At 41.7% G+C, this 26,625-nt stretch overlaps 1 protein-coding gene across 1 annotated transcript in view; it reads right to left on the bottom strand.

Moving 5' to 3' along the window:
• OTOA (otoancorin) overlaps nucleotides 1–26,625 on the bottom strand; it is a 97,143-nt gene that overhangs the window by 31,612 nt on the left and 38,906 nt on the right. Inside the window, exons 17-21 of the mRNA XM_006892693.1 lie at nucleotides 19,384–19,457; nucleotides 14,101–14,236; nucleotides 12,622–12,809; nucleotides 11,454–11,547; nucleotides 4,949–5,078 (exon numbers count right to left, since the gene is read on the bottom strand). Of these exons, the coding sequence (XP_006892755.1) occupies nucleotides 4,949–5,078; nucleotides 11,454–11,547; nucleotides 12,622–12,809; nucleotides 14,101–14,236; nucleotides 19,384–19,457 (622 nt within the window). The remainder of the gene's footprint in view (nucleotides 1–4,948; nucleotides 5,079–11,453; nucleotides 11,548–12,621; nucleotides 12,810–14,100; nucleotides 14,237–19,383; nucleotides 19,458–26,625) is intronic.

The following is a 26,625-nucleotide window of genomic DNA, read 5'->3' on the forward strand; positions in this document are numbered from 1 at the left end:
TACCAGAAGTCAGGAAATAAGGTGACACATTGCACTGGGAAAATCTGCAGTCAGGGACCTCTCCACATTATTGAGGAGTAGTGATGTCAGTTTGAGGACTAAGGTGAATCTGATTCAGGCCACAGTCTTTCCAATTACTAGCTATGCATCCGAGACCTGAACAATGAATAAGGATGACAGAAGAAGAATTGGCATCTTTGAGCTGCGGTCTTGAAGAAGAACACTGAACATCCCATGGGCGGTCAAGAAAACAAACAGCTATGTCTTTGAGAGGGTGCAGCCAGAGTGCTCTTTGGAGCCAAGAATGATGAGGCTTTGCCTCACATACTTTGGACATGTTGCGAAGAGGGACTATTTCTTAGAGAGGGACATGATGCTGGGAAGGGTGAAGGGTTGGGGAAGGAGAAGACCCTCAATCAGGTGGTTTGACACAGTGACTGCTGCAGTGAGCTCTTGTGTGTGAAGAAGTGTGAGGATGGTGCAGGACAGAACAGGGTTCAGATCTTTTGATCATAGGGTCACTATGAATAGTGCTCAACTCGACAGCACCTAACAACAACAAAAACATCCATCTGACTGAATGGTGTGCCTTCCATAAAGATTATAATGGAGATTGCAGTCCTCCTAACTAACCCAAGAGGAAAAAAATATGGGCCCATTGAATTTCTTTCACAATAGGAGAAACCCACCTCTAAGTCTTTGACTAAATCTAGCCTTACCTGACCAAGTCAGTTACCTATCTGTATGAAAAAAAGATATTGCCTCTGCAGGCCCAGATTTTCAAGCCTAGAGAAGAGAATAAGGCTCTATGTGTTAAGAGAAATCTTGGGTTTCTTGTTTTAGCAGCTGAGCATGAAAGATGCTGTCAGACTGAGAGGCACCATCTGTTGTTGTTGTTGTTGTTGTTGTTGTTGTTGTGTGCCGTCGAGTCGCTTGCGACTCATAGCGACCCTATGTACAACAGCACAAAATCTGTTCTGTCCTGTGCCAGTCTCAATGACTCTGACACACTCATCCCGATTATCCCAGTCACCAAATCAGTCCACCTCATAGAGGGCCTTCCCCTCCTGCACCTGCCTTCCACCCTCTCAAGCATGATGTCCTTCTCCAAGGACCGGTCTCTCCTTACAACATGACCAAAGTATGTCAGAGAAAGCCTCAGAATCCTTGCCTCCAAGGAGCAGCCTGGTTTAACTCTCTCCAGGATGAATCTGTTTGTTTTCTTAGCAGTCCATGGTAACCTCAATACTTTTCTCCATCACCAAAGCTCAAAGGCATCAATTCTCCTTCTATCCTCCCTAGTCATTGCCGAACTCTCTGATACATATCAAGTGATTGCAAAGACCATGGCCTGTATCAGGGGCACCTTAGTCTCCAGAGACACACCATTGCTCTTCAGTACTTTATAAAGGTCCCTAACAGCAGACTTTCCCATTGCAATATACATCTTTTCATTTCCTTACTGCTGGTGCCAAGAGTGTTGATTGTGATCAACAAACAAATGGCTAGAGAAGCTGTGGTATATTCGCACAATGGAATACTATGCTGCATTAAAAAACAAGGAACTCATGCAATATTATTCAAAATGGTTGACTCTGGAGAACATTAAGCTGAGTGAAATATCCCAGTCACAAAAGGACAAATATTACATGATGCCACTGTTGTAGAATGGGACTAACCTCGGGGTTGGGGAGAGACTGAGTAAGATGGGTTCAATAATGTATACTGCACTGAAACAGAGGAGGGAGAAAACTGTTTAAAAGAGATATGTGACTAGGTATTTCTGTCATCACAGGCATCTAGAGCGAGGGCTACATGGTGGAGGGGACCTGGGGGAGGGTTTGTAAAACAATGAAAGAATCTTTTCTTTTACTTTTCCATAATTTTTGACTCATGTACTTATAACTTGTTAGTCAAATTTGTGTCTTCTAGGTTGCAACACCCCCATGATACATCTTCAAGGATATGAACATGTACGGCCAAGCACAATCAATAAGAGTGCATCTAAATTCCAAAATCAATCTCCATAATAGTCTATGTGTTTCCTACTGCCAAAGGGGCCCCTTAGAGTAGTGAGAGAAGATCTTCACCCTGAAACCCACAGCGTCCCTTTTCAGCAGGAAGTAGCTAAGAGAATACGCCATCCCCTTTTCCTTATGAATCAGGGTGAAGTCTCTCTCAGGGAGGAGTGATAGGGAATGGCAAAGGACACACCAACAAAAGAGATTAATCAGAACTGACTTTGACAAGCACTGTGGCAATTGGACAATTAAAACAGACATTCGGATGGCGGGGAAGAAGAACAAACTGGGGAGGAGGGTAGAGAGAATGGTGCAGCAATGAAGGAATGAAAACCCAAAATCCCTGTAAATGTTCATTAAAACCAATAAAATTTAATAATAATAAAAAAAGAGTGTTGATTGTGGAGCCAAACAGACTAAAGCTGTGAACAATCTCAAACCCTATGGCACCATCTAGGACCCTGGAATTTCCCAAACCCTGTGGCCACTCCCTGCACTTTTAGTGGACATTCAATTGATCTGAAACTGGACAAGATCAAGGATATTGAGGTAATCCTCAGATATGTATAACAACCCACTTAAGGGGAGAAAAAACCCACACCTCCTAGACTCGCCACCCTACAGTGATAACCTTGATAGGTTAGCAATCCAAAACTACCAACCACTCCACAAAATAAATAAATAAATAAATAAGGCAGTCTATAGAAATTATAAACTTGATTGGTGGGGTTATAAAATGGTACAACCACTCTGGAAGGCAGTTTGGTGTTTCCTCAGAAAGCTGAACATAGAAATTCCATATGACCCAGCTATTCCATGGCTTGGAATATACCCTGAGAAAAAGAGAACTGAGACACAAATGGAGATTTGTACACCAATGTTCATAGTAGCATTATTCACCATCACAAGAACAAGGAAACAGCCCAAATGTCCAATCACAATCAAATGGATTGAGAAATTATGGTACATTTATAAGATGGACTACTACACAGCACACAGGAGCAATGATTTTGTAAATCACTACATAGCTCAAGAAATACTAGAAAGTATTATGCTAAGTGAACTAACTCAGTCCCACAAGGACAAATACTGTATAAGACCATCATTGTAGAACATATTTGAGGATCCAAGGAGAGGAGGGGGTAACAGAGGTGTAAAAATGAGTGGGGGTATAAGGGGAGGGGTAATCATAGAGTCATACAATTTGATGGGTGGAGGGAGGAGTGGGCAAAGGAAATGGGAAAGATCTGATGTGAAAAGCAATGTAAACCAGGATAAAATAAAAATTTTATTTTAAAAACAATTATAAACTTGGAAACTTTATGAAGAAATTTGACTCTATCTTATATGATTGCTATGAGTTAGAATCAAGTCAACTGCAATGAATTTTGGGGTTTTAATTTTTTTATAGCAGAATTATAAAGGAACAAATTGGTTTACTAGAACAACAGGGTCACTGCTTACAAGATAGTTTGGCACATAGTAGGTATTCAGTAAATATTTGTTGGATGAATGCATATGTACAAATTAATACAAATATAATTTTTAAGACTGGTTTGTTATGTGCCGTCAAGTCGCCTGCAACTAATGGCAAACCCATGTACAATATCTTTGAATCCTGTGCTATCCTGAGCCAGTCTCACTGACTCTGACACACCTAATTCCATTGCCCCAGTTATTGTGTCAATCCATCTCATCCAAGATATTCCTCTCCTGCGCTGTCCCTCCATCTTTCCAAGCATGATGTCCTTCTCCAAGAACTGGTTCCTCCTGGTCACATGCCCAAAATTTGTAAGATAGAACTTCAAAATCCTAGCCTCTGGGGAGAAACTTGGTTTCAACTTCTCCAATACTTGTTTATTCACCTGTCAGTGCATGGTATGTATGTTCAGTATTCTTCTCACACAGCTCAAAAGCATCAATTCTTCTTCTGTCATCCTTAGTCATTGTCCAGCTCTCTGATGCATAGCAAGTATTGCTAAGACCATGGCCTGAAACAGGTTCACCTTAGTCTCTAGACTGACATCATTGCTCTTTAGCACTTTGGCGAGGTCCCTGACAACAGGCTTCCCCAGTGCAATTCATCTTTTGATTTCCTGACTGATGGTGCCAAGAGTATTGATTTTGGATCTGAGTAAGCTGAAATTGTTAACAATCTTAATTTTTTTCTTTCTTTTTTAATTTTTTTTCTAATTTTTTAATTATACTTAGTTTAATATACATTGTTTTCCGGAACAGATTCTTCCAGTTTCCCTCACCAACCCCCCACCCATCCTTAGTTTTTAAGGTAAGGGCCAATTTTTTTAACAAACAAAAAAAAACCCTCTCAGCCATCAAATTGATTTCAGCTCATCAGGTTTCTGAGGCTTTAAATCTTTATTGGAGGAGACCACCCATATTTTTTTACCAGCAACTGGTAGATTTGAACAACCAACCTTTTGGCTAGCAGCTTGACATGTCATGGACTGTAGTATCAGGGTTCCTTCTTACAAGGACAGAAGTAATTACTAACTGGAACATCTTAAAGGAAAACCAAAACCTTGGACTGTGCACTGGCATAAAGTTTCCTCCCCCTAAAATGTGGGGAAATCTAACTTTCACATATCCACTCACACAGAGCAGGACTGATGCAATGTCACAGCGGGACTGTAGACCTTTGGGGGCAGTAGAAGCTGGTGCAGGACACCAGCTTTGGCAAATAATCCAGATCTGCCTCTAACAGGCCCTATGACTTTCAGAGTCCCTTAGTCTCTCTAACCCTTAGTTTTATTCATTGAGAAAATGGGGGAAACTGTCATGACCACCTGGAGGCTGCAGATGAAGATGAGAAAATGCTTGGAGAGATGATCACCCAAGGTAAACCCTATTCAAGCTGTGACACTTCTTTGATCAGCACTCCAGAGCTACTTGTCCCCAAAAGCACTCACCAGGGCTGGAGTCAAAACTGGAGCCCTCATTGCTACTGTTCTGAACAGATTCAAAGACAGCCCAGAGGAATTCTTTAGGGGGCACAGTCCTGGTCATTTTGGAAGCTGTTTGTTGAAAGATATCAGGAAACTGTGTTGAGGAAAGAAGGTGAAAGAGAGATACAAATAATAATTAAAGCACATGGCTACACAATTTAATCAAGAATTCAGAGGTTTAAGTTTTGGTTTTTGGGGTTTTTATATCAATTTTTTTATTTTAGTAATTTTAATGAATATTTATAGAGATTTTGGATTTCCATTCATTCATTACTGCATTTTTCTCCCTGCGCAGCCCTCCCTCCCGTCCCCTCCTTCCCAGTTCACTACTTTCTTTGAAAAGAAAAAGAAAAATTCTTTCTTTGGTATGCAATGCCCCCGCACCCCTCCCACCGCCCCAAGTACGCTCCACTATGCAACCTTAATTGTGGACTCTTGTGATAACTATAATACCCTATCATATATCGCTTTTAAATTATTCTCTCCCTCATCTGTTTCAATGCAGTATACACAACTTGTCCACACACTACTTATTATTTTGTTTTGGATTTTTTCCCTCCCTTTACAGCAGTTTCTCATAAAAAGTTTAATTCCTAACCCAACAAAACTGATCTCTACTGAATCCTATAGTAACACTCAACAGTAATCCAATAAATGTTACAGAATATTTATACATTTCACACCAGTGGGATAGCAAAAAAAAAAAAAAAGAATAATAAAGTGTTAATACCCAACACTAGCTGTGGGGGAAATGAATACACTCATTTCTTTCTATGGAACTATTCTATGGTGCATTTTAACTAGAGCAATCTACCAGAAATGTAGATGTCTACCCTTTTGTGGTTTGGTACTGTTTTTAAAATTTTATTCTTTTTCTTTAAAAGGAGGAGAAGTATCTCTGGATTTGGGGTGAAGTCTAGAAGCTTCTGGTTGTCCTGGAGAAGGTACCATTTCTCATGGGCACTTTGTTAAGACTTAGAGTGCTATTGGATGACCTGGTCATGACCCCAAAAAATGAAACAAACCCTCCCACCATGCATCTGTGTATGTCCACTGTGCACTTAAAGAGAAAGTATCATTTAAATTACAGTTGTTGTTGTCGTTGTTGTTGTTGTTATGTGCTGTCAAGTCACGTGCAACTCGAAAGCCTATATACAACAGCCCTAAATCCTGCTCTATTACTTGCCTATCTTACTGTCTCTGACACGCCTATCATCATTACCCCAGTGACGAAATCAATCCACCTCATCGAGGGTCTTCCTCTCCTATGCTGTCCCTCCACCCTCCCAAGCGTGATGTCCCTCTCCAAGGACTGGTCCCTTCTTGCAACATGCCCAAAGTGTGTGAGACGAAGCATCAGAATCCTAAATTACAGTATATCTTTCTATGCTAGACTTAATTCTAAAAATGAAAGACAGGAGCTGGGAATTCTCTGAGAATCTCCTCAGGTCCCATGTTCAGAGATTCTGGTTCTGTATCATCCCATTTTAAGCCTCCCAGTTGATGGTTTTTATTATTATAGAATCACAGATAACATATTATACCATTTTTCCATGTGTGCAATTCAGTGAGACCAGCCATGGTCATACTGTGCAACCATAACCCTGATCCGTTGGCAATAAAATGCAAATCCTCCAGGAAAAAAACCAAAGATGCTTAAACAAAAGCTCAGTGCTACTTTAACCATGATCCGTCCCCTCTCTGACCTCTTCCATCCCTAACAACCCTTGTTAAATGTTGAAATCTGTACATTTGCCTACTCTAAGCATTTCACATTAGAGATGTGTGCACTCTCTAACCTGTAGTGATTGATGACTATGTGCAATTAAGGCCGAGGACTTCAGACAAGGAAAATTAGGAAGTCAGCTAAGGAGAGGAAGACCCTCAATGAGAGAGATGGATGCAAAGATTGCAACAATGGATTTAAGTACAGCAGAGATGGTGGAGAAGACGCAGGGATTGTGAGGATAAGGCAGGATTTTGTTGTACATGTTTGTCATGCACTCTGGTGGCTTAGTGGTAAGAAGTTGTGCTGCAATCTCAAAGGCTCACGGTTCAAATTCATGGTGGAAGGATGGACAATCTCCTCCCATGTGTTTAACTGCCTCTGAAAACCAGCTGGAGGGTGGGTCAATTATGGTTCGGTTACAACTCGATAGCACACACCACCAACACCACCAACACCACCACAGGGGTCATTATGAGTTAGAACAAACTAAAAAAACTCCTAACAATGACCACCAGGTTGAGAGAAACTGCATTTAGCATTTGTAAAAGCAATGCACATAGCAGAATAAATATTTTTCATTTTGTATTTTTCAAAGAGAGTATGTCTAGGCATGTGTAGGATGGTTCTGGAAGAAAAATGAAAATGGAACTGTATCTGAGGAGGGAGACTGGGGAACAAGAAGCATCAGGTGGGAGGGGGACTTACTCTTAATATTTGTCCTTTGGTGTGATAGGAATCTGTTTTAACTCGGAGCTTGCTTTGCTTATTCTATCAAACACTTGAGGCACAAGAACATATAGAGAATAATGTGACAAGGCACGTTTCTGCCCTCCACCCAGCTTGAAAAATAAAACATCACAAACGTAATTGAAGACTCGCTGGTCCCTTCCTCCCTCCTTCTTCACCGTCCCTCCTACCGTTGAAGTGGCCAACGTCTTGAGCCCAGTATGAACCATCCCAGGGTATAAAATCTCACGTGAGTAAGAAACTACAAAACACAGCTTTGTTTAGCATGTGTTTAAACTTTAACTAGTATCTTACTATACATATTCTTTTGCAACTTACTTTTCTTTTATTCTACACTTTTTAAAAATCTAACCATGTTGATTCTGACCTTTCAATTCAAAATTTAATACAGAAAGATTTATTCAATATAGGCACATCTTGAAGATAACATGAGTTCAGTCCCAGACCACAACAATAAAGCAAATAAAGTGAGTCATATAATATTTTTTTCTAGAGCATATTAAGGGAGCTCTAGTGGCCTAGTGGTAAGAAACTATGCTGCAATCAAGAAGGTGCACAGTTCAAATCCACCAGCTTCTCTACAGGAGAGAGATGGGCAATCTGTTCTCGCACAATTAAAACTGCTTCTAAAAATCCACTCGAGTCAGTTATGAGTCGGTTCTAACTCAATGGTACACAACAAAACAGGGCATATTAAGCACATTTACACTACACTGTAGTCTATTAAGAGAGCTCTAGTAGTCTAGTAGGTAAGGAGGCGAGCTGCTGACCCAAAGGTAAGCAGTTCTAATCCATTATCTGCTCTAAGAGAGAAAGATGAACATTCAACTCCAGTAGAATTTATAGCCTCTGAAGACCTGGTGAAGGGCCAGTTATGAGTTGGTTCTGACTTGACTGACAAGTAGTATTAAGTGTATAATATTGTTGTTATGTGCTGTCGTTATAAAGTGTAAGTGTGCAATGTTGTTGTTGTTGTGTGCCATCAAATCAGAACCAACCCACAGCTGATCCTCTGGCGGGTTCTCAGAAGCACTTAGTCACGTGGGAGGATATTGTTCACCTTTCTCCTGCAGAGCAGCTGATGGATTCAAACCGTGAGCGGTCAGGATACAACACAGCTTCTTATCAATGAAAAAGTTTGGAATATTGTGAGAATTGCCAAACGTGACACAAAGGTATAAAGTGAGCACGTGCTCTTGTTACCCACTGATAGGCTTGTCCAGTGTAAAATTGCCACAAACTTTCTCTTTAAAAACAATAGAGTCTAGCACACTAAAAAGAGATGTGCTTATACATAAGATTTATTCACCCATTGCTTATGACTTCATGTTTGGACACACGCATTAAAAAAATCAAAAGCAGGGGAGCTCTGGTGGCCTAGTGGCAAGGAGCTGCAACTACAATCCCAGAGGCACATGGTTCAAATCCACCAGATGCTCTGCCGGGAAAAGGAGGGACAATCTCCTCCTGTACCAGTCAGATCTGATTTGACGGTACATTCACACACACAAAAAAAAAAAAAATCCAAACCACTGCATTTGAGTTGAGACCAACTCATTCATAGCTGACCCTCCAGTGGGTTTTCTGAGTCTGTAAATCACACAAGAGCAGACTGCCCATCCTTCTCCCTCAGAGCGACTGGTGGATTCGAACTGCCAAAAAGGCATGGCCTTTTGACTAGCACCACAGCTCTCTACACCCAAGAAATCATTTTATTATTATAGGACATAAGAATCACTGCAAAGCACACGTGAGTCTAAGTGATGTCCAATGTGTTAAGGTCTTGCAGGGCACCCTATATGAGGAAGTGCACCCGATATGCTTGAGAATGTGCATATGTGGTTTGTGGTAGATCTGACAATTGTCCAGCAGATATTTGCTGTTATGCAGCCTCCACCCAGGAAAAGAGACCACTGCTATCTTAAGGTGGGGCTTGATTGAAACAGATAAGGGAGAAAACTGTTTAAAAAGGATATGTGATTAGGTATTATTGTCATGACAGGAGTCCAGAGCGAAGGCTGCATTAAAAGAGTGGACCTAGGGGGAGGGATTGTTAAACAATGAAAGAATTTTTCTTTTACTTTTCAAAGAGAAGAGTGTACTGGGGGCGGGGGGGAATGGGCAGGGAGAAAAGTGCAACAATGAATGAATGGAAATCCAAAGTCTCTGTAAATATTCATTAAAATTAATAATAATTTAAAAAGTTTTTTAAAAGAATAAAATGCAAATTCTACATGGAAAAAAAATCGGTGGGGCTTGTCCATGTGATTTGCATTGGCCAATGGTGCCTGGCCAAAATTACACGGAGCCAATCACACCATGCTAGACCTTAAAGGAAAGGAACTTTTCTACTCCCTTTATCTGGAGTTTGAGAATAAGGAGAATAAGCTCCGGGTAACTCAGGCGCAGAGACATGCATAGTACAGGGCTGCCTCGGAGCCTCACAAACCCCCAGGAGCAATGCTTATTTCTCTATGCCAGTAAGACTGTGTCTGTCAGTGTGGTGTCAAAGATTGATTGTTCAAAATGGCTTTCCTCGCTATTGACTTTGACTTTGCCAAATAAGGGGATTGGTTAGTGTTGCCACTAAATTGAGTGAAATCTATAGCAGGATTTGGGGATCTCAACATCAACAAGGATGAGAAAGTAGCACTCATCTTTTGGAACCAGAGATTTCCTGCACCAGCAATATCAAGATCTACACAAGAGCAACTGCAGCTTCAGCAGAGAACCAGAGAATGGCAAGAAACAGAGTGGACTTGGAAATACTGCGCCACTGAGCTGGAGCCGGAGCAGAGGTCTTCCCCCAAGCTCGCTGGAGGACCGAGGGAAAACATCATAACTGGAAGGACTAAGGGAACTTTGTAACATTGATCGAAGTCATGAGGGAGGCTGAAGGTCAAAGAGCCTGAGATCATGCTTGAGAAAATGTCTGGACTAAGGGATTGTATCATTCTGCCAATTTGAATTATAGCCTGTTAACTTCCTTAATGAATTGCATAACTGTGAGTATGGTTCTAAAAAGTCTGTGTAGTTACTGCAACAGATTTTGGGTCCAGTAAAGCAGTAAGATTAGTGTTGGAATTAGGTGCAAGAATTAGCAAAGACATAGGCCCAAGAGTGTGGGAGACCATGTCTGACCCTGTAGGAAGTAGTTTTGTTCTGTGAATGTCCTTGATGGTGACAGGCTTCCTTTGTGGAGTCAGTAGAAGTCAGACTCGGCTGTCCCCATGCTGCGTACACTCTTTTTAATATTGCTGTTGTTGTTAAGTGCCTTCAAGTCATAGATGACTCATAGTGACCCTATGAACAAAAGACCTGAACACTTGTATAGCTTTCATCGTTTCTCCAGGTTCATAGGGTTTCCGGAGGCAAGCTATTTCGGAAGTGGATGCCACTCCTGCTTCCAGGCTTGTTTTAATCTGGAAGCTGCACCAAACTTTGTCCACCATGGGTGACCATTATCATATTTGACACATCAGTGTCACAGTTTTTAGCATCACAACAACCATGAGTTTCCTCTGTACACCAAATGGACAGACCAGCATTATACCATTTAGAAGAAAAAAATTATTCCTTCATCCTTGTTTTTCCTTTGTCTCTGGCCAAGATGGTCTTACTCTTCCCATACCACCAGGAGAGTGCTGTGACCAAGTTCTCACTCAATAAAATTTTATTTTGTATGGAATGTGTTTGCACCTGTAGTTGTACACACTGGACATACAGATGTATGTCATATGGCATTGGTGGTGTCCACTGGACAGACATGTGGGGGTTGGGGGATAAACCCAGACAGGCACCCTGTGGTAAAATGACCATGGAGGAGCATGTGAAGGCCCAGTTTAGCTCTACCTCACCCTCTTTATGTGAATCCTAGGTATCCTTTGGAGGTGGACAGAAGCTTCCAGAACCACTGACTGACTGTAAACCCAGTGGGATATCAATAACTACACTTCTTGCCCCTCCAAATCCTTCAACCTTCTTCAGAGTTACCTTTGTGGTGATAAAGCTTAATTCATCTCCTGAGAAAAGAACTAGAAAAGGTCCCACGTCCTTTGTGGTCTCTGCTGTCCAGTTCTGAGGGAGTCTAAGAAGAGATAAATGAGAAGTAAGATAAAAAATAAAGTTTTCATAAACATCTGTTGCCTACCTTCCCAGAATCATTTTGTTTCAGGAACAGACCATATGTCTACTTGAAGAGGCTTTCACATGATCCCACTTCCCTGACCAAGATTAGGGGCATATGATGTAAACTGGCCAGTCAGAATCACCCCTGGATATTTGTAAGGCATCACCAGATGTCTTTCTGAAATTTCTATTCGTATGAAGGATTTCAGGAAATTCCTTTCACCAAGTGGAGAAAATTAGTTCCACACCAAAAACATACAATTCAGAGACAAAACATTTTCTGCTAATATCATTTTAACTCCTGGATCCAGCCATTCCTGAGGTCCACACTAGAGTTATTCATCGCATTCTACTTCTGAATTCAATGAATCTTAACTTGTTTTAGTTTTGGCTTTTTTTTTTCTTTTTCTTCTCCCCCTTCCTTAATAGAATAATAACAATGTATTACTTTTAAATTCTCAAAATAACCTTTTCTTAAAATTAAGTCAAGATTTCCTCTTCAAATTCACAGGAAAATACAAAGTATTCATCATTTTTCTTAAACAGGCCTCTAATGTCTAAAGTGAAGGACATTACACGATTTTGGGTGATTTTTCTCCCCTGGATAGAGGCACCATCCTCTAGTCAGAATGACAAATCACTTCCCGCTATCTCTTTAATTAAAAATACCAGCTCATTGAAGTGTATGTTCCATGAGGGCAGAAAACACACTTGTCTCCATATCCTTTGTCTATTTAGTGTTAAAATAATAACAGATAGGGAGCTCTGGTGGCCTAGTGGCAAAAAGCTGCACTGCCATCCCAGAGGTGAGCGGTTTGAATCCACCAGATGCTCTGTTGGAGAAGGAGGAGCAATGTCCTCCTCCTGTACCTGTCAGATCTGATTTGACGGTACACACGCACAAAACAATAATTTAAAAAAAAATAGTAACAGTTGCCTCATGCTATGTGCCAGGCTCTGTTCCACATCGCCTCACCCACACACCCCGGCCTCCCTCCGTGACCACCCAGCCTCCCTCCGTGACCACCCTCACCCGTGCTGCTCCAGAAGCCTGCGGCGTACAGCCTCCTTCTGCAGTGGGCCCAGCACTGCGCAGTCTCTGAGGCCATGCAGGGCAGTGGTCCAGGCCCTGGGGGAGATTCCATCGAGAACAGCCGCAGGCAAGTGGCAGAGCAGGTTCCCCAGCATGTCCACGGTATACTCGTCAACAACGGAGCCATTCTGAAACCCACGAGCAAAGTGGATGAGGAAAGGCTGCAGGGCTCCGAACCGTGATCCCTTAAACACACTTTCCAAAGGCCACCCTTGTAGATGCTGGGATCTGAGCCGGCTACGTTGACGTAGACTGGGACTATGGCATGGGGTCTGATTTCACCACCTCACCCCCACCTTCTGCAGGTCTCAGAAGTCTAGAGATCCCAGTGGGGAACAGTTACTGGTGAGTCTTGCCACACTGTGAGCATTCCGTCGATGTGGGCTGTCGCCTTCATCTTTGTCCTCGCTCTGGAATTGTTCAGACTTCAACAATAAAAACTATACAATTCTAAACACAGCACCTCAAACTTTGAAGAGTACTAGGAAAAGTCTTAGGAGTCCTTTCTCAAAACGATGTAAGTAGCTAATGTTCCCTGAGGACTTACTACGTACCCGAGCTTAACCCATTCATCCAGTAATTGCTATACTGGGAAAAACAGAGGGTCTCAGGAAGAAATTCAAGGTGAGCTGAGACAATAACTCTAACATTGGGCTCCAACATATCAGAGATGGTGAGGAAGGCACAGCATAGGGCAGGGTTCGTATCTGTGTTCACAGGGTTGCTATGAGTCATACTTGACTCCCCAGCATCTAACAACAATAGTGACACTGAGTCCAGCCTCCAGGGTCGAAGTGTACACCTCCTAGTTCATCCCTTCAATAGCTCTATTGAGGTTATAAAGGCTGTTGCATCTACCTCCCTGGGGAGGACATTGCAGCTCAGGAAGGAGAAATGACATCCCTCAAAACACATAATTGCTGAAAAAATCATTCTAGAAGACATGCTCTGTGTAAATGCTCTTCCAAAGCCTCTAGGGAGGCTTCTTCTCAGATAGGATTGAGAGTCTAGCATCAATGGTCAACACTGCAAATCAGCAGCTACACAACCAGCTCTGAAATTCCCAGCCCGGACCTCCAGCCATTACTCAATCATGAAAAACTCACTGCCTTTGAGCCAGGATCAACGGAAAGTGGACCCTCCAGTGGGTTTTCAAGGGCTTTATGTACATATACAAGAGGAGATTGCTTATCTTTCTCCTGAAGGAGCTGTTGGTGGGTTTAAACCACCAAAAAGAAGTCACCTGTGGATTGGCAGTGCAACTCTCTACAGACTAGGTGTCCAAAGCTCCCTCCAGTCACCAGAGCAGACTCAAATCCATGCCAGAGGCCCTGGTAGGTTCCCCAGAGCACCTGTCCACAGGCCTAGGAGGGGAAGGGAGGGAGGTCAGAGAAAGTCTTACTAAGAAAGCATCCTTACCAGGCCCTGCTGCACTTTCCTGAGAACCAAATTCTTTTTGTGAGAATCGGAAACTAAGGAGTCCAATTGCTTCTTGCCCAGGCTGATCAGAAAGGGCACGAACTGGGAAGCTGGGACTGAAGCCAGATAGCGGGCCCTAGAGAGAGAGGAGAGCAAAGGGGTGAGAGAATGCAGAAGGTAGGAAAGAAAGCTGCTTTTTCATTCCCACAGCCCTACAGCTTATTGCATGCAATTCAACTCAATTCACTGTTGTCGAGTCAGAACTGACTCCTAACTGACCCTCCAGCAAGTTTCCCAAGGCTGTAAACTACACAGGAGGGTAAATCACAGTACCCAACTTTCTCCGTCAGAGTCGCTGGTGGATTTGAACCACCAGAGTGACACCTCCTTTGGATTACTAACAACTCCCTACAGACTATGACACCAGGCCTCCCTGGAGCTGATCACAAATGTTCTTTCTTTTTTTTTTTTCCTCTCCAGTGTTTTTTTTTTAAAATAATGTATTTGATTTGTTGTTATGTTGTTGAGGATGTACACAGCAGAGCGTACACTAATTCAACAGTTTGTGCATGGAAAATATCATGATCTTAGTTATTCTTTAAGTTTACAATCATTCCCACCCTCCTTTTCTGAGTGGTTCCTCCTTCCTTAACATCAGCTCTCCTATATGAACTCCTCAGTTCTTTCTGTCAGGGAACCAGCCTCCCACCACCCTGCTCCTCTTTATGGCCAAGAAGTAGACTTATCTTGTGCCCTTTCCATGTCCCAAAAGCATTGCTCAAACTTGCAATGACTGGTGGACTTGTGCAAGGAAGATTGTGGCATCACATGGTCCAGCTACTCAAATATTTGCTCAGCATACATACCGAATAAATATGAGAAAGGATACAGTCCTGATGCACGTGTTTCCTGATTTTAAACCATGTAATGTTCCCTTCTTCTGTTCAGACAACTGCTTGTGGAGCTTTGTTTAGATTTCACATGAACACAATTGACTCTTCTGGGATTCCCATTCTTCTCAGTGTTAGTCATGATTTGTTATGATCCACACAGTCACATGTCTTTGCATAGCCAATAAAACACAGATAAACATCTTTCTGGTTTTCTCTGCTCTCGGTCAAGAGCCATATGGCATCATCAATGATACTTCTCATGCTGTGTTTTTTTCTGAATCCAGCTTGAATTTCAAGCCATTTTTTAAAAAATCATCTTCAACAACATTTTACTGCTGTTGACATTAATGGCATTGTTCAATAATTTCTACATTCTATTGGATTCTATTGGGAGAATGGGAACAAATATGGCTCTATTCCAGTCCATTGGCCAGACAGTTGTCCTCCATTCTTGCTGGCAAAGACTGATGAGCATATCCAGGATTGCATCTGTTTCCTGAAACACTTCTATTGGTATTCCATAAATTCCTGGGACCTTTTTTTCACCTGTGTCTTCACTGGAGCTTAGACTTCTTCTTTTACTACTATGTCTTCTCAATCATATACAATGTCCTGAAATGTTTCCATGACGGCAAATTCTTTTTGGTCCAGTGTCTGTGTATTCTATCCATCTTTTTTTAAATACTTCCTACATCATTCAAGATTTTGCCCATAGAGGCCTTCGATTTTGAAACTCGAGGCTTGAATTTTTCTTCAGTTCTTTCAGCTTGAGAAATATCGAGCATATTCTTCCCTTTCAATTTTCTAATTCCAGCTCCTTGAAGATTTCATTATAATTACCTTGCTTTACCTTCTCAAGTCGCCCCTTGAAATCATCTCTTTGATTCTCTTACTGCAGCATTATTTCTTCTTGTTTTAGCTTCTTTTCATTTCAGTGCAAGTTTCAGGGTCTTTTCTGATATCCATTTTGTTCTTTCTTCCTTGTCTTTTTAAGGAACTTTTGCTTTCCTCATGAATGATGTCCTTCCTATTATCCCACAACTCAGCTGGAACATTTCTGCTTAGGGACATACAGTATAAAAGAGTTTGAGGCAGGTGTATGGATAAAGAAAATGTGCTTTAGCCATATAATTAAATATCACTCTCTCATAAAAAGGAATAAAATTCCAATATGCTACAACATGGATTAGTTTTGAAAACATTATGCTGAGTGAAAGAAGTCACTTTTGTGTTAGAAAAGACCACCTCTTAAAAGAAGGCATTTGTATGACATGTCCAAAGTAGGAGCATCTCTACAGTCAGAAAGCTGTTTTTAAGTGCCATCCAACAGACTATGACTCATAGAGACTCTATCAGCAACAGATCAGAACCTTGCCTTATCATGTGACAATGACACAATTTCTGCCTTGCTCAGACCCATTGTTGCAGTCAGTCCATTTCATGAGCGTCTTCCATTCTTTCTCTGACCCCCCCTTCCTAACATAATGTCTTTTTCCAAGGACCAGCTCTTCCTGATGTTGTTGTTGTTGTTAAGTGCCGTTGAGTCCCTTGCGACTCATAGCGACTCTATGTACAACAACCCTAAACCCTGTTCTATCCTGTGCCAATCACACTGCCTCTGACACACCCATCCCGATAACATACCCAAAGTATGTGAGGTGAAGCTTCATATGAAGTTTGGTCTTTTGGCAGTCCATGGTACATTAATTTTTTTTTTCAATACCACAATTCAAAGCCATCAATTAGTCTTCTGTAACACTTATTCATTGTCCAACTTTCAGAAGCATAATAAAGAATTGAAAATGGCTTGGCTCAGGTGCACCTTGGTCTCTAAACTGACATCCCTGCTCTTTGGCACCTTAAAGAGGTCCTTGACAGCAGATTTGCCCAATGCAATACATATTTTGCTTTCTTGACTGCTGAAATAAAGGCAAAACCAAATTCTGAATGCCATTTTGAGTCTTTTAATATCTTGATGACTTTAGTAAAAAAGTAGATCAATGTTTACTAAAGATAAGGGGTGGGAGTGGCAGATGACTGAAGATTAAAAGGCATGGGTTTTCCCTTTGTGATAAAAATGCCCTGAAACTAACACCGTTACAGCTGCACATATTTGTTAATATACTAAAACCACTTAATCGTACACTCTAGAAGGGTGAATTTTTATTACATGTAAATTACATTTCAATAAAGTTGTTTTCAAAGTGTCAGTGAATGAAAAGCTTTTAGCAGGTGAGTAAGGCTGGCTCTACTCACCACTATGCGAGTTTCCAAAGTCAAAGTCAATACCTCTCCAAGGTGGCCGTGCTCACCACACCAGTTGTTGATTCATTCCCAACTCACAATGACCTCATTCTTAGCAGATGAACCAATCCTCCACAGACTCTAAAATGACTGGTTTCTCAGGCATAGATCGTCAGGCGTCTCTTCCAAAGACCTTTCAGTGGACTCTCCAACCTTTCGATTAGCAGTCAAGCATATCAATACTTTGCACCACTGAGGGACTCCCGCGGTGCAATCTTAAATTTCCCCCTTGTTCCTAAATCCATTATTGATCTCTCTTTACTCAAGTTTTCTTCGCCTTTCTATTACCAGTAATGCTGTTTTATTTGTAACTTTATCCCTTCAATAAATATCTATGGAGTGTCTACTGCGTCCTAGGAAGTATACTAGACACCCGGAACAGAAATGAACGAGACATGGGTGACCACTGTCTAAATGATGCTTACCTTCTCGTTGGGGAAAGAAACATACAAGCCAGTGAATGTAACAGGTCTTTTCACTAATAATGAATAAGAGGAGGAAACGAAATGGCTCCATAATAGAGAACACAATGAAGGTAGCAGAGGAGTCCCTTTTAAAGCAGCAGAGATGTGGCTAAGTGGGAAAAGCCAGCCATGGCAAAGCCTGGATTATTAAAATAAGCTTCTTCTGTCTCCCTCCTTCCAGCCAGGCCTCCTACATCCCTCTCCTCTACACAGACAGGAGCCAAGATCCATCTGAAACATACATCCGATGGCTACACTCAGAGGACAAGTGAAAGACCTCAGCATCACGCAAGACCCCACCCCCACCCCCCCATGATCCATGAACCTGCTCTGCAGGTTCACACTCTGGGTGTTTTCCCAAGCACTTTGCTTCACTGGACCATCAATGGATGAGACATCTCCTCTGCAGTTTTCTGAACTGACCACCTTAAGCTCTCTGGGGCTTTAGTTCTGTCTTCACTGACTCTCCAGTCTGAGTGATGTGGTCTCTTCTCTGTGTCCAGTGTCCACTAAACCTAGTTTTCACAGAGAACTATCCCCTTGACTCCAAGCCTAAGTAGGATGAAGTCCACTGTACTCCCAGCTCCAGGAGTTCAGTATAGAGCTACATGTACTCATGTTTCCAACTCCAGTGATTGCCTTCACACAAGCAAATGGCCCATATTAGACCAAGAAACCTCCATCTTTAGGTTCTTATTGAGATATATATATCTTATTGAGAAATATATATATTTCCTTGAATATGAAGACTTGAACTTCCAGAGATCACCACAGAGGAAGAACTCATCCAAGAGCAGAGCCAACAGCAGAGGATTAGGGTAAGAAACAGGGAAACAGTTCATAGCAATTGAGCCCTGGATCCAGCCATGCCTGAAGTCCACCCTTGAAATTTCCAGTTCTTTGAACCCAAATCTTCCATTATCTGAACAAGTTGGAGTTAAGAGTCTGTCACTTTCAACCAAAGGTGATATTACAATTTTAATTTTGTAATTGAATTAAAATTTTATATTATAAATTTGTAATATTAAAAAATTGCATTTAGAAAATTTGATATTACAAACTGTGGTATCGAACTAACTTTTATTTTACGGTTGGCTTCACACTTGTTCATTTCCGCCCATGAGATTATAAACTCTGACACAGAAAAAAGTTCATTAACTCCAAGAAGCCACACAAAGAAAGCATTCCTCAAAACATTTTTTTTCCCCCAGTGACTGAAGACAAGAACAGGAAGAAGCCAGAGAAAGACATGAAGGAGGAAAAAACAAATAAACAGTATCTGGGCAGTGCTTGAAATCAGGGCTTCTCCTGCAGACCCAGGAGAAATGCAAATCCCACTGTGCATCAGCCGTTTCCCCAGAAGCATGCCTAAAGCTAAGGCTGCCCAGATGGGACCTCCTTCATTGGTCTTCCTTCAGCTTTGGGTTGGTTTTTAAGAACTGGGTCAGAGAGAAAGTAAGAAAACCAACAAGGGGTCCAGAATCTAAATCCTAGTCCTCAAGAACATAATTGGCTCCGTTTCTGATTCTTTGTAAAATCCCATATAGTGAGAATCCCCTTGGCTCCAGTGTTTCCCATCAGCCTCCCTGCCGAGCCAGAAAACAGGACCGACATTCACTTACGGGAGTGCGGCCAAAAGAAAAGGCGGCATAGAAAACCTGGCAACCTTCCAGTATTTCCACGCCAGGCAGTTAACCTGAAATAACAAAGTAGTTATCGGAATTAAGCTCAACAATAATTATTATTAAAAACCCCTCTCAATGTTGGGTCCCAAGACATCACAAATAGTGCATATTGTGTGCCAGGTGCTATTCTTCTAAGTGCTTTACACATGTTCCTTCATGTAAGATTGCCCCCTAAGGCATAGCTATCCACTACTGTGGTCATTTTATAGGGAAGAACCCATGCAAAATTGACCAATGAGGATGCTCCTTTTTAGCTGCAAGAATGTGAGATAAAATATTGATGTCACTCATTCTGGCTTAAGCATACAGTAGAATACTACATATTATGCAGTTCTTTTACTAAGGTGTCTTTTTCTTTTTTTTTTACTTTTTCATGTTGTTGTTGCTATGGGCCATCGTGCCACCTGGGACTCATAGTAACCCTAGGAACAATAGCTCTGAACCCTACTCTATCCTGAGCTAATCTCACTGTCGCTGACACACCTAATGCCATTACCCCAGTTACTGTGTCAATCCATCTCATTAGGGGTATTTCTTTGCTGAGCTGTCCATCCAGTCATCCAAGTATAATATCCTTCTCCAGGGATTTGTCCCTCCTGGCGACATGCCCAAAGTGTGTCAAGCACAGCTTCAAAATTCTTGCCTCCAAGGAGATAGATAGATAGATAGATAGATAGATAGATAGATAGATAGATAGATAGATGATAGATAGATAGGTGTCATTGGGTCGAGTAGGACTTGTAGCGACCCTATGAACAAAAGATCTGAACCCTGTTCTATCCTGTGCCATCCTCACACTTCCTGACACACAGGAGTGTACCGCATGAGTCACCTTGTCAATCCACCTGGCTGAGGGTCTTCTTCTCTTTCCCTAACCCTCGACCCTTCCCAGTATCATGTCCTTCTCCAAGGAATAGCCCCTCCTAGCAACCTGTCCAAAGTGCATGAGGTGAAGCATCATTGTTCTTGCCTCCCAGAAGCACTCTGGCTGCATCCTCTCCAAGAAACATTCATTTGTTCTGGCCATCCCATGCGATGTTCAGTGTGCACACATATATTTATAGATTAATATCCATGTCCTATTGTTTATATTGGGTTTTTTTGAAATATCTAAACCTACTGTCATGGTGTCCATTTTGACCCCGTTGGTAGATTCAAACTGCCAACCCTTTAAATTAGTAGCTGGCGGGCTTAGTTCTGCAGTGGAGTGGGAAGAGCGCAGTCTCTTGAAGGCACTTATCAGGAAATCTGCACTCTGGTGAGTAGCTTCTCCCTGCTCAGCCCCAGAAGGACCGGCCCCACCCTTTTGACATTGGACCTCTCATCTATGTAACAGTGGGGAACAAGCCCACATCCTGTGTTGTGAAGTAAGTGAGGGGAAGTTTCCTGAAGGTTTTGACTCCAATATTAACAGCTGGTAAGTCAGGTGGGGTCACTAGGAAAGTCGGCCAATGTTACAAAAAAAAAAAAAAAATTAAATAAATTAGTAGCTAAGTGTTTAGCCTCTGCACCACTAGGACTCCGTATTCTGTACAAAGTGAAGCAGATCAAAATGTATAAACTCGATTATGTTTTTAAACTAACATATCAATATGTTTTACTTTTTAAAAGTTCTCAAAGTCAATAACAAATTTTTCACTGTAGTTGTTTCTAACGCAAGGTTTGGATATTGACAAATGGATAGTTTGGGCCTGATTATTCTCTAAAACTGGGGGCGGGGCTATCCCAAGCACTGTGAGAGGTTCAGCAGCAGCCCTGGCCTGTACCCACAAAATGCCAACAGCACGCCCACCACACCCCACACTGTCTCAAAGAATGTCTCCATTCTTGGCCAAGTGGCCCCTGGAGATAAGCCTGTGCATGAGAACTCTTGCTCTAGGGGTAGGCTAATGAGAAATTTCACTTTCTCTGCATAATTTTCTTTTTCATAATTATTCTAGTTTTCAACAAAAATTAAGACAAAAAAAGTACACTGTCTAATTAATTGGTATTTGGAGGTTCTAAGAAATAGCTTTGATGGGGCAACTATTCCTGCCTGAACATGTATGAACTGTGTAGATCGTCCTCAAAACAGCATTGGCCTCTACCACTTGATCTGGTCTCCTTCCCTGTGACAAACAGCCTACATTCAGTTCCATTAAGTCAGAACCTCGACGGGTTTTTAGAGGCTGTAAACTGCACAGAAGAACATGATCCATCTGTCTCCCAGGGAGCAGCTGGAAGATTTGCACCAGCTGACTTCAAGCGGACAGCACAATCCCTTACCCATGAGGCCCCTGGCAAGGGTTTTTAAATTTTTTTTTTTTAATCAGTCTTTTAAGATATCTTTTTTGTTTCTGTACATTTTATTGTGGTGAAATATAAGATATGCCACTTTAACCATTTTTAGTATTCATCTCATCAACATTAATTAGGAAAACAGTGTCATTGACCTGCTGTTACTATCAGCTCCATCACTGCTTCCTACTCTGAAGATCTTTATTTTTTAATTTATTTTAGTTTACTGAAAGCTTACAGATCACATTGTTTTCAGACAATCATTCAAAGGCATTAATTATCATTCGCTGATGGAAATAACTTAAAATAAAACACAAACATACATTCTTCTGGTGTTCTTCGCTTTCAGCTAGGATCCATCTGACATCAGTAGTTATATCCCTGATGCCACAGCTTCTTCTAAATCCTGCTTTGTATTTTACTTTCATGTGATATTAATGGAATAATTTCCATATTCTGTTGGATCACGTTTTTTTGGGAATGGAAACAAATATGGGATCTTTCCTGGTCAGTTGGCCATGCAGCTTTCTTCCAGATTTCGTGGCATTGACTGGTGAGTGCATCCCGGGCGGTGGATCCGTCTCTTATTTGAAACATGTCAGTTGGTTTCCCGCTGATGTCTGGGGCCTTACATTTTGCAAATGTCTTCAGTGTAGCTTGAGCTGCTTCCTTCATTACCATTGACTTTTGATCATATGATGCTTCTTGAAATATTTCGTGTCTGGAATAATAAACTTTTATCATTGCTCTTTCCTTCAATATACTCTAGTGAACCTCTGGTGGCCTAGTAGTAAGAATCTGTGCTGAAATGCCAAAGGCACATGGTTCATATGGACCAGCAGCTCTGCAGAAGGATGGGAATCTCCTCCCATGTGACTTACCAGCTTTGAAAACCCACTGGAGGGTCTCTTATGAGTCGTTGCCAATTTGGCAACAAACAGCAAAAAGCAAACTTTTATTGCATATTGCTATACCCTTTAATAGGGAGCTCTAGTGGCCTAATGGTAAGAATCTGCACTGAAATTCTGAAGGCATGCGGTTCAAATCCGCCAGCTGCTCCAGAGATAAAAGGATGGTCCACCTTCTCCTGTGCAATTAACTGCCCTTGAAAACCTGCTGGAGGGTAAACTATGGGTCCATTCTGACTCGATAGTACACAACAACAAACATTCCCTTTAATAGGGTTTTTATCAGAGGATATTGGTTCTCACTTAGGAATTGGTGGTGGTTGTTGTTATGTGCCGTCGAGTCGCTTGTGACTCATAGTGATCCTATATACAATAGCCCTAAACTCTGTTCTGTCCTGTACCAATCTCATTGTCTCCAACACACTCATCCTGATTACCCCAGTCACCTATTCAATCCATCTCCTAGAGGGCATACCCACCTGCACTGCCCCTCCACACTCCCAAGCATGATATCCTTCTCCAAGGACCGGTCTCTCCTTACAACATATCCAAAGTATGTCAGACAAAGCCTCAGAATCCTTGCCTCCAAGAAGCAGCCTGGTTTAACCCTCTCCAGGATGAATCTGTTTGTTTTCCTAGCAGTCCACAGTACCCTCAACACTCTTCTCCAACACCAAAGCTCAATGGCATCAATTCTCCTTCTGTCCTCCTTAGTCATTGCCCAACTCTCTGACGCATAACAAGAATTGGTTAGAAAAGCAATCCCAGACCTTATTCCAGGTCTTATTCCAGACGTGAAATATTTTAAAAATCATCATATGATCAAAAGTCAATGGTAATGAAGGAAGCAGTTCAAGCTACACTGACGACATTTGCAAAAAGTAAGGCCCCAGACATCAGCGGGAAACCAACTGACATGTTTCAAATAAGAGACGGATCCACCGCCCGGGATGCACTCACCAGTCAATGCCACGAAATCTGGAAGAAAGCTGCATGGCCAACTGACCAGGAAAGATCCCATATTTGTTTCCATTCCCAAAAAACGTGATCCAACAGAATATGGAAATTATTCCATTAATATCACATGAAAGTAAAATACAAAGCAGGATTTAGAAGAAGCTGTGGCATCAGGGATATAACTACTGATGTCAGATGGATCCTAGCTGAAAGCGAAGAACACCAGAAGAATGTATGTTTGTGTTTTATTGACTGTGCAAAGGCATTTGACTGTGTATGGCTTATAATACATTATGGTTAACTTTGAGAAAGATGGGAATTTCAGAGCACTTAACTGTGCTCATGTAAAACCTATTTCCAGACCAAGAGACTACTGTGCAAACAGAGCAAGGGAACACTACATGGCTTAAAATTAGAAAAGTTGTATGTATATCAGGGTTGATCAAGATCTACGCTTCCTGCTTCTTAGGAAAGAATTCACTAGGGACAGACTTCGCTCAGGTCTAAAACACTCCTCGCCCAGAGCTGGAACGACATTGTACATTCACTTGCTCACTCCCTCAGGAGTTTACATTTCCGATGACTCACACTCAACACTCAAATGTTGTTTCTTTGACTCATTGCTGTTGAGTGAACTCCAACTTACAATGACCCCTGTGTGACAGAGCACAACTGTCCCAAAGGATTTTCTTGGCTGTCATTTTTACACAAAGGAGTCCTAGTGGCATAGTGGTTAAGGGTTCAGCTGCTAACTAAATGGAAAAGGTGATTAGACAGTATAATACAGTAACACTGTTAATCAATGGTCAAGCTCTGGGGGCCTAGTGGGTAAGGAGTTTCACTGCCAGCCCAAAGGCAGACAGCTCAAATCTAGCAGTGACACCAAGGGAGAAAGATGGGCAGTCTCCACCCTTGCAAGTTACAACCTCTGAAAACCTATGAGTTGGTTCAACTTGACGGCACATAGCAACAGCAACAACAAATTAACAGTCATTAACATTATAAACAAAAAGCCTGTAAGTGTTTATATGAAAAAGCAATAAGATTGTAAACATCACTCAGAAAAAAAAAAGATAATAATAATATTAAGGAAAAAGAACCTACAGACTATAGGGAAGAAGAAACATTATTGGTTTGAACCCAACCAGTCACTTGGTTTTTTTTCTTTCTTTTGTTTTTCCTAATAAAATTTGTATTTTATACTGGTTTGCTTAAAAATTCCTTATACATTGTTTTTCACACCAGATCTTTCCCATTTCCTTTACCCACCCCTCCCCACACACATCAGATTGAAGGACCATATGATTATCCACTACCCTCCCTCACCCCTCTGCTCCTACCCTCCCCCCCTTGGATCCTCACGCATGTTTTACTAGTTATCTATTTCTACAATAATGGTCTTATACAGTATTTGTCCTTATGGGATTGAGTTAGTTCAGTCAGCATAATGCTCTCCAGTTCCTCCCAAGTTATCTAGTAATTTTTAAGATCATTGCTCCTGCATGCTGAGTAGTACTCCATTATGTGAATGTATCACAATTTCTCAATCCATTCAATTGGCTCTTCCCATGCTCTTGCGATGGTGAATAACACTCCTAAGAACATTGGTGTACAAGTCTCTATTTGTGCTTCAGTTCTAGTTCTCGCAGGGTACATTCCAAGCAGTGGAATAGCTGGGTCATAAGGAATTTCAAATAGGTCTGTCTTGGAGAGGATGAAAGTTTCTTCTTGGAGGCAAGGAATTTGAAGCTTTCTCTCACATACTTTGGGCACATGGCCAAGAGAGACTGGTCCTTGGAGAAGGATAGCATGCTTGGAATAGTGAAGGGACAGCACAGGAGACGAAGACCCCGGATGAGATGAACTGATACAGTAACTGCGGCAATGGGAGTTGGTGTGTTGAAATCAGTGAGACTGGCTCAGGACAGGGCAGGCTTCAGAGCTGCTGTACATAAGGTCGCTATGGGTCACAGGTGACTCGATGGCATATAACAGCAACATGGAATTTCTATGCTTAGCTTTTTGAGGAAATGCCAAACTGCCCTCCAGAATCCAGCCAGCCACTTTGAAGGAGAAAGATATGGAAATCTATTTCCACAAAGATTCTGTTCTATTTAGTCACTATGAGTCAAGACCGACTGGACTAGGGATTTTTAATCTTTACTGAAGAAGATGACCTTTCTTCTTCATCACTGACCAGTCAGTGCTTAAACCGTCAGTCTTCAGGTTAGTCAAGTGCAACCTGTACCATCAGGCATCTTCCTACGGCCACAGATTCTATGAAAACTCTGTGTCTGGCCCTGGTCTCCCTAAGGGTTAAATAGTTTCTGCAACAGTTTGGAAGATGAAGTGTTAAATGAAGAAGGAGTTGCTACCAGAGCAGAGTTCACATTCGCACCTGCCTCTAGAAAGGACAGGGATGTTAGATAAGAAATAACATTCTGTGGCGCTTTCTCAAAAAGTTGTAAATAGAGATACCATTTGACCCAGCAATTCCACTACTGGGAATATACCGCAAAGGATCATCACTGCCACCCAAGCAGATATATGCACACCCATGTTTATCATGGCTTTGTTCACAATAGCAAGAAGTTGGAAACAACCTAAGTGCCCATCAACAAACGAATGGATAGAGAAACTGTGGTATTTTCACATAATGGAATACTGTGCTGCATTGAAAAACAAGGAACTCATGCAATATTATTCAAAATGGGTGACCCTGAAGGACATTCTACTGAGTGAAATATCTCAGTCACAAAAGGACAAATACTGCAGGACTGACATTGGGGCGTGGGGGAGATTGAGAAAGATAGGATAAATAATGTATACTGCATTGAAACAGATGAGGGAGAGAACTGTTTAAAGGGGATATGTGTTTGAGTATTATTTTCATGACCGCAGTCCAGAAGGAAGGCTGCATAATTGAGTGGAAATGGGGGGAGGGATTGTAAAACAATGAAGGAATTTTTCTTTTACTTTTCAAAGAGAAGAATGAACTGGAGGGGAGGGGTGGGCAGGGAGAAAAGTGCAACAATGA

This window comes from Elephantulus edwardii, unplaced genomic scaffold (genome assembly GCF_000299155.1).
Source record: "Elephantulus edwardii isolate Elephantulus edwardi_28Jun2011 unplaced genomic scaffold, EleEdw1.0 scaffold00117, whole genome shotgun sequence".
Lineage (NCBI taxonomy): Eukaryota > Metazoa > Chordata > Mammalia > Macroscelidea > Macroscelididae > Elephantulus > Elephantulus edwardii.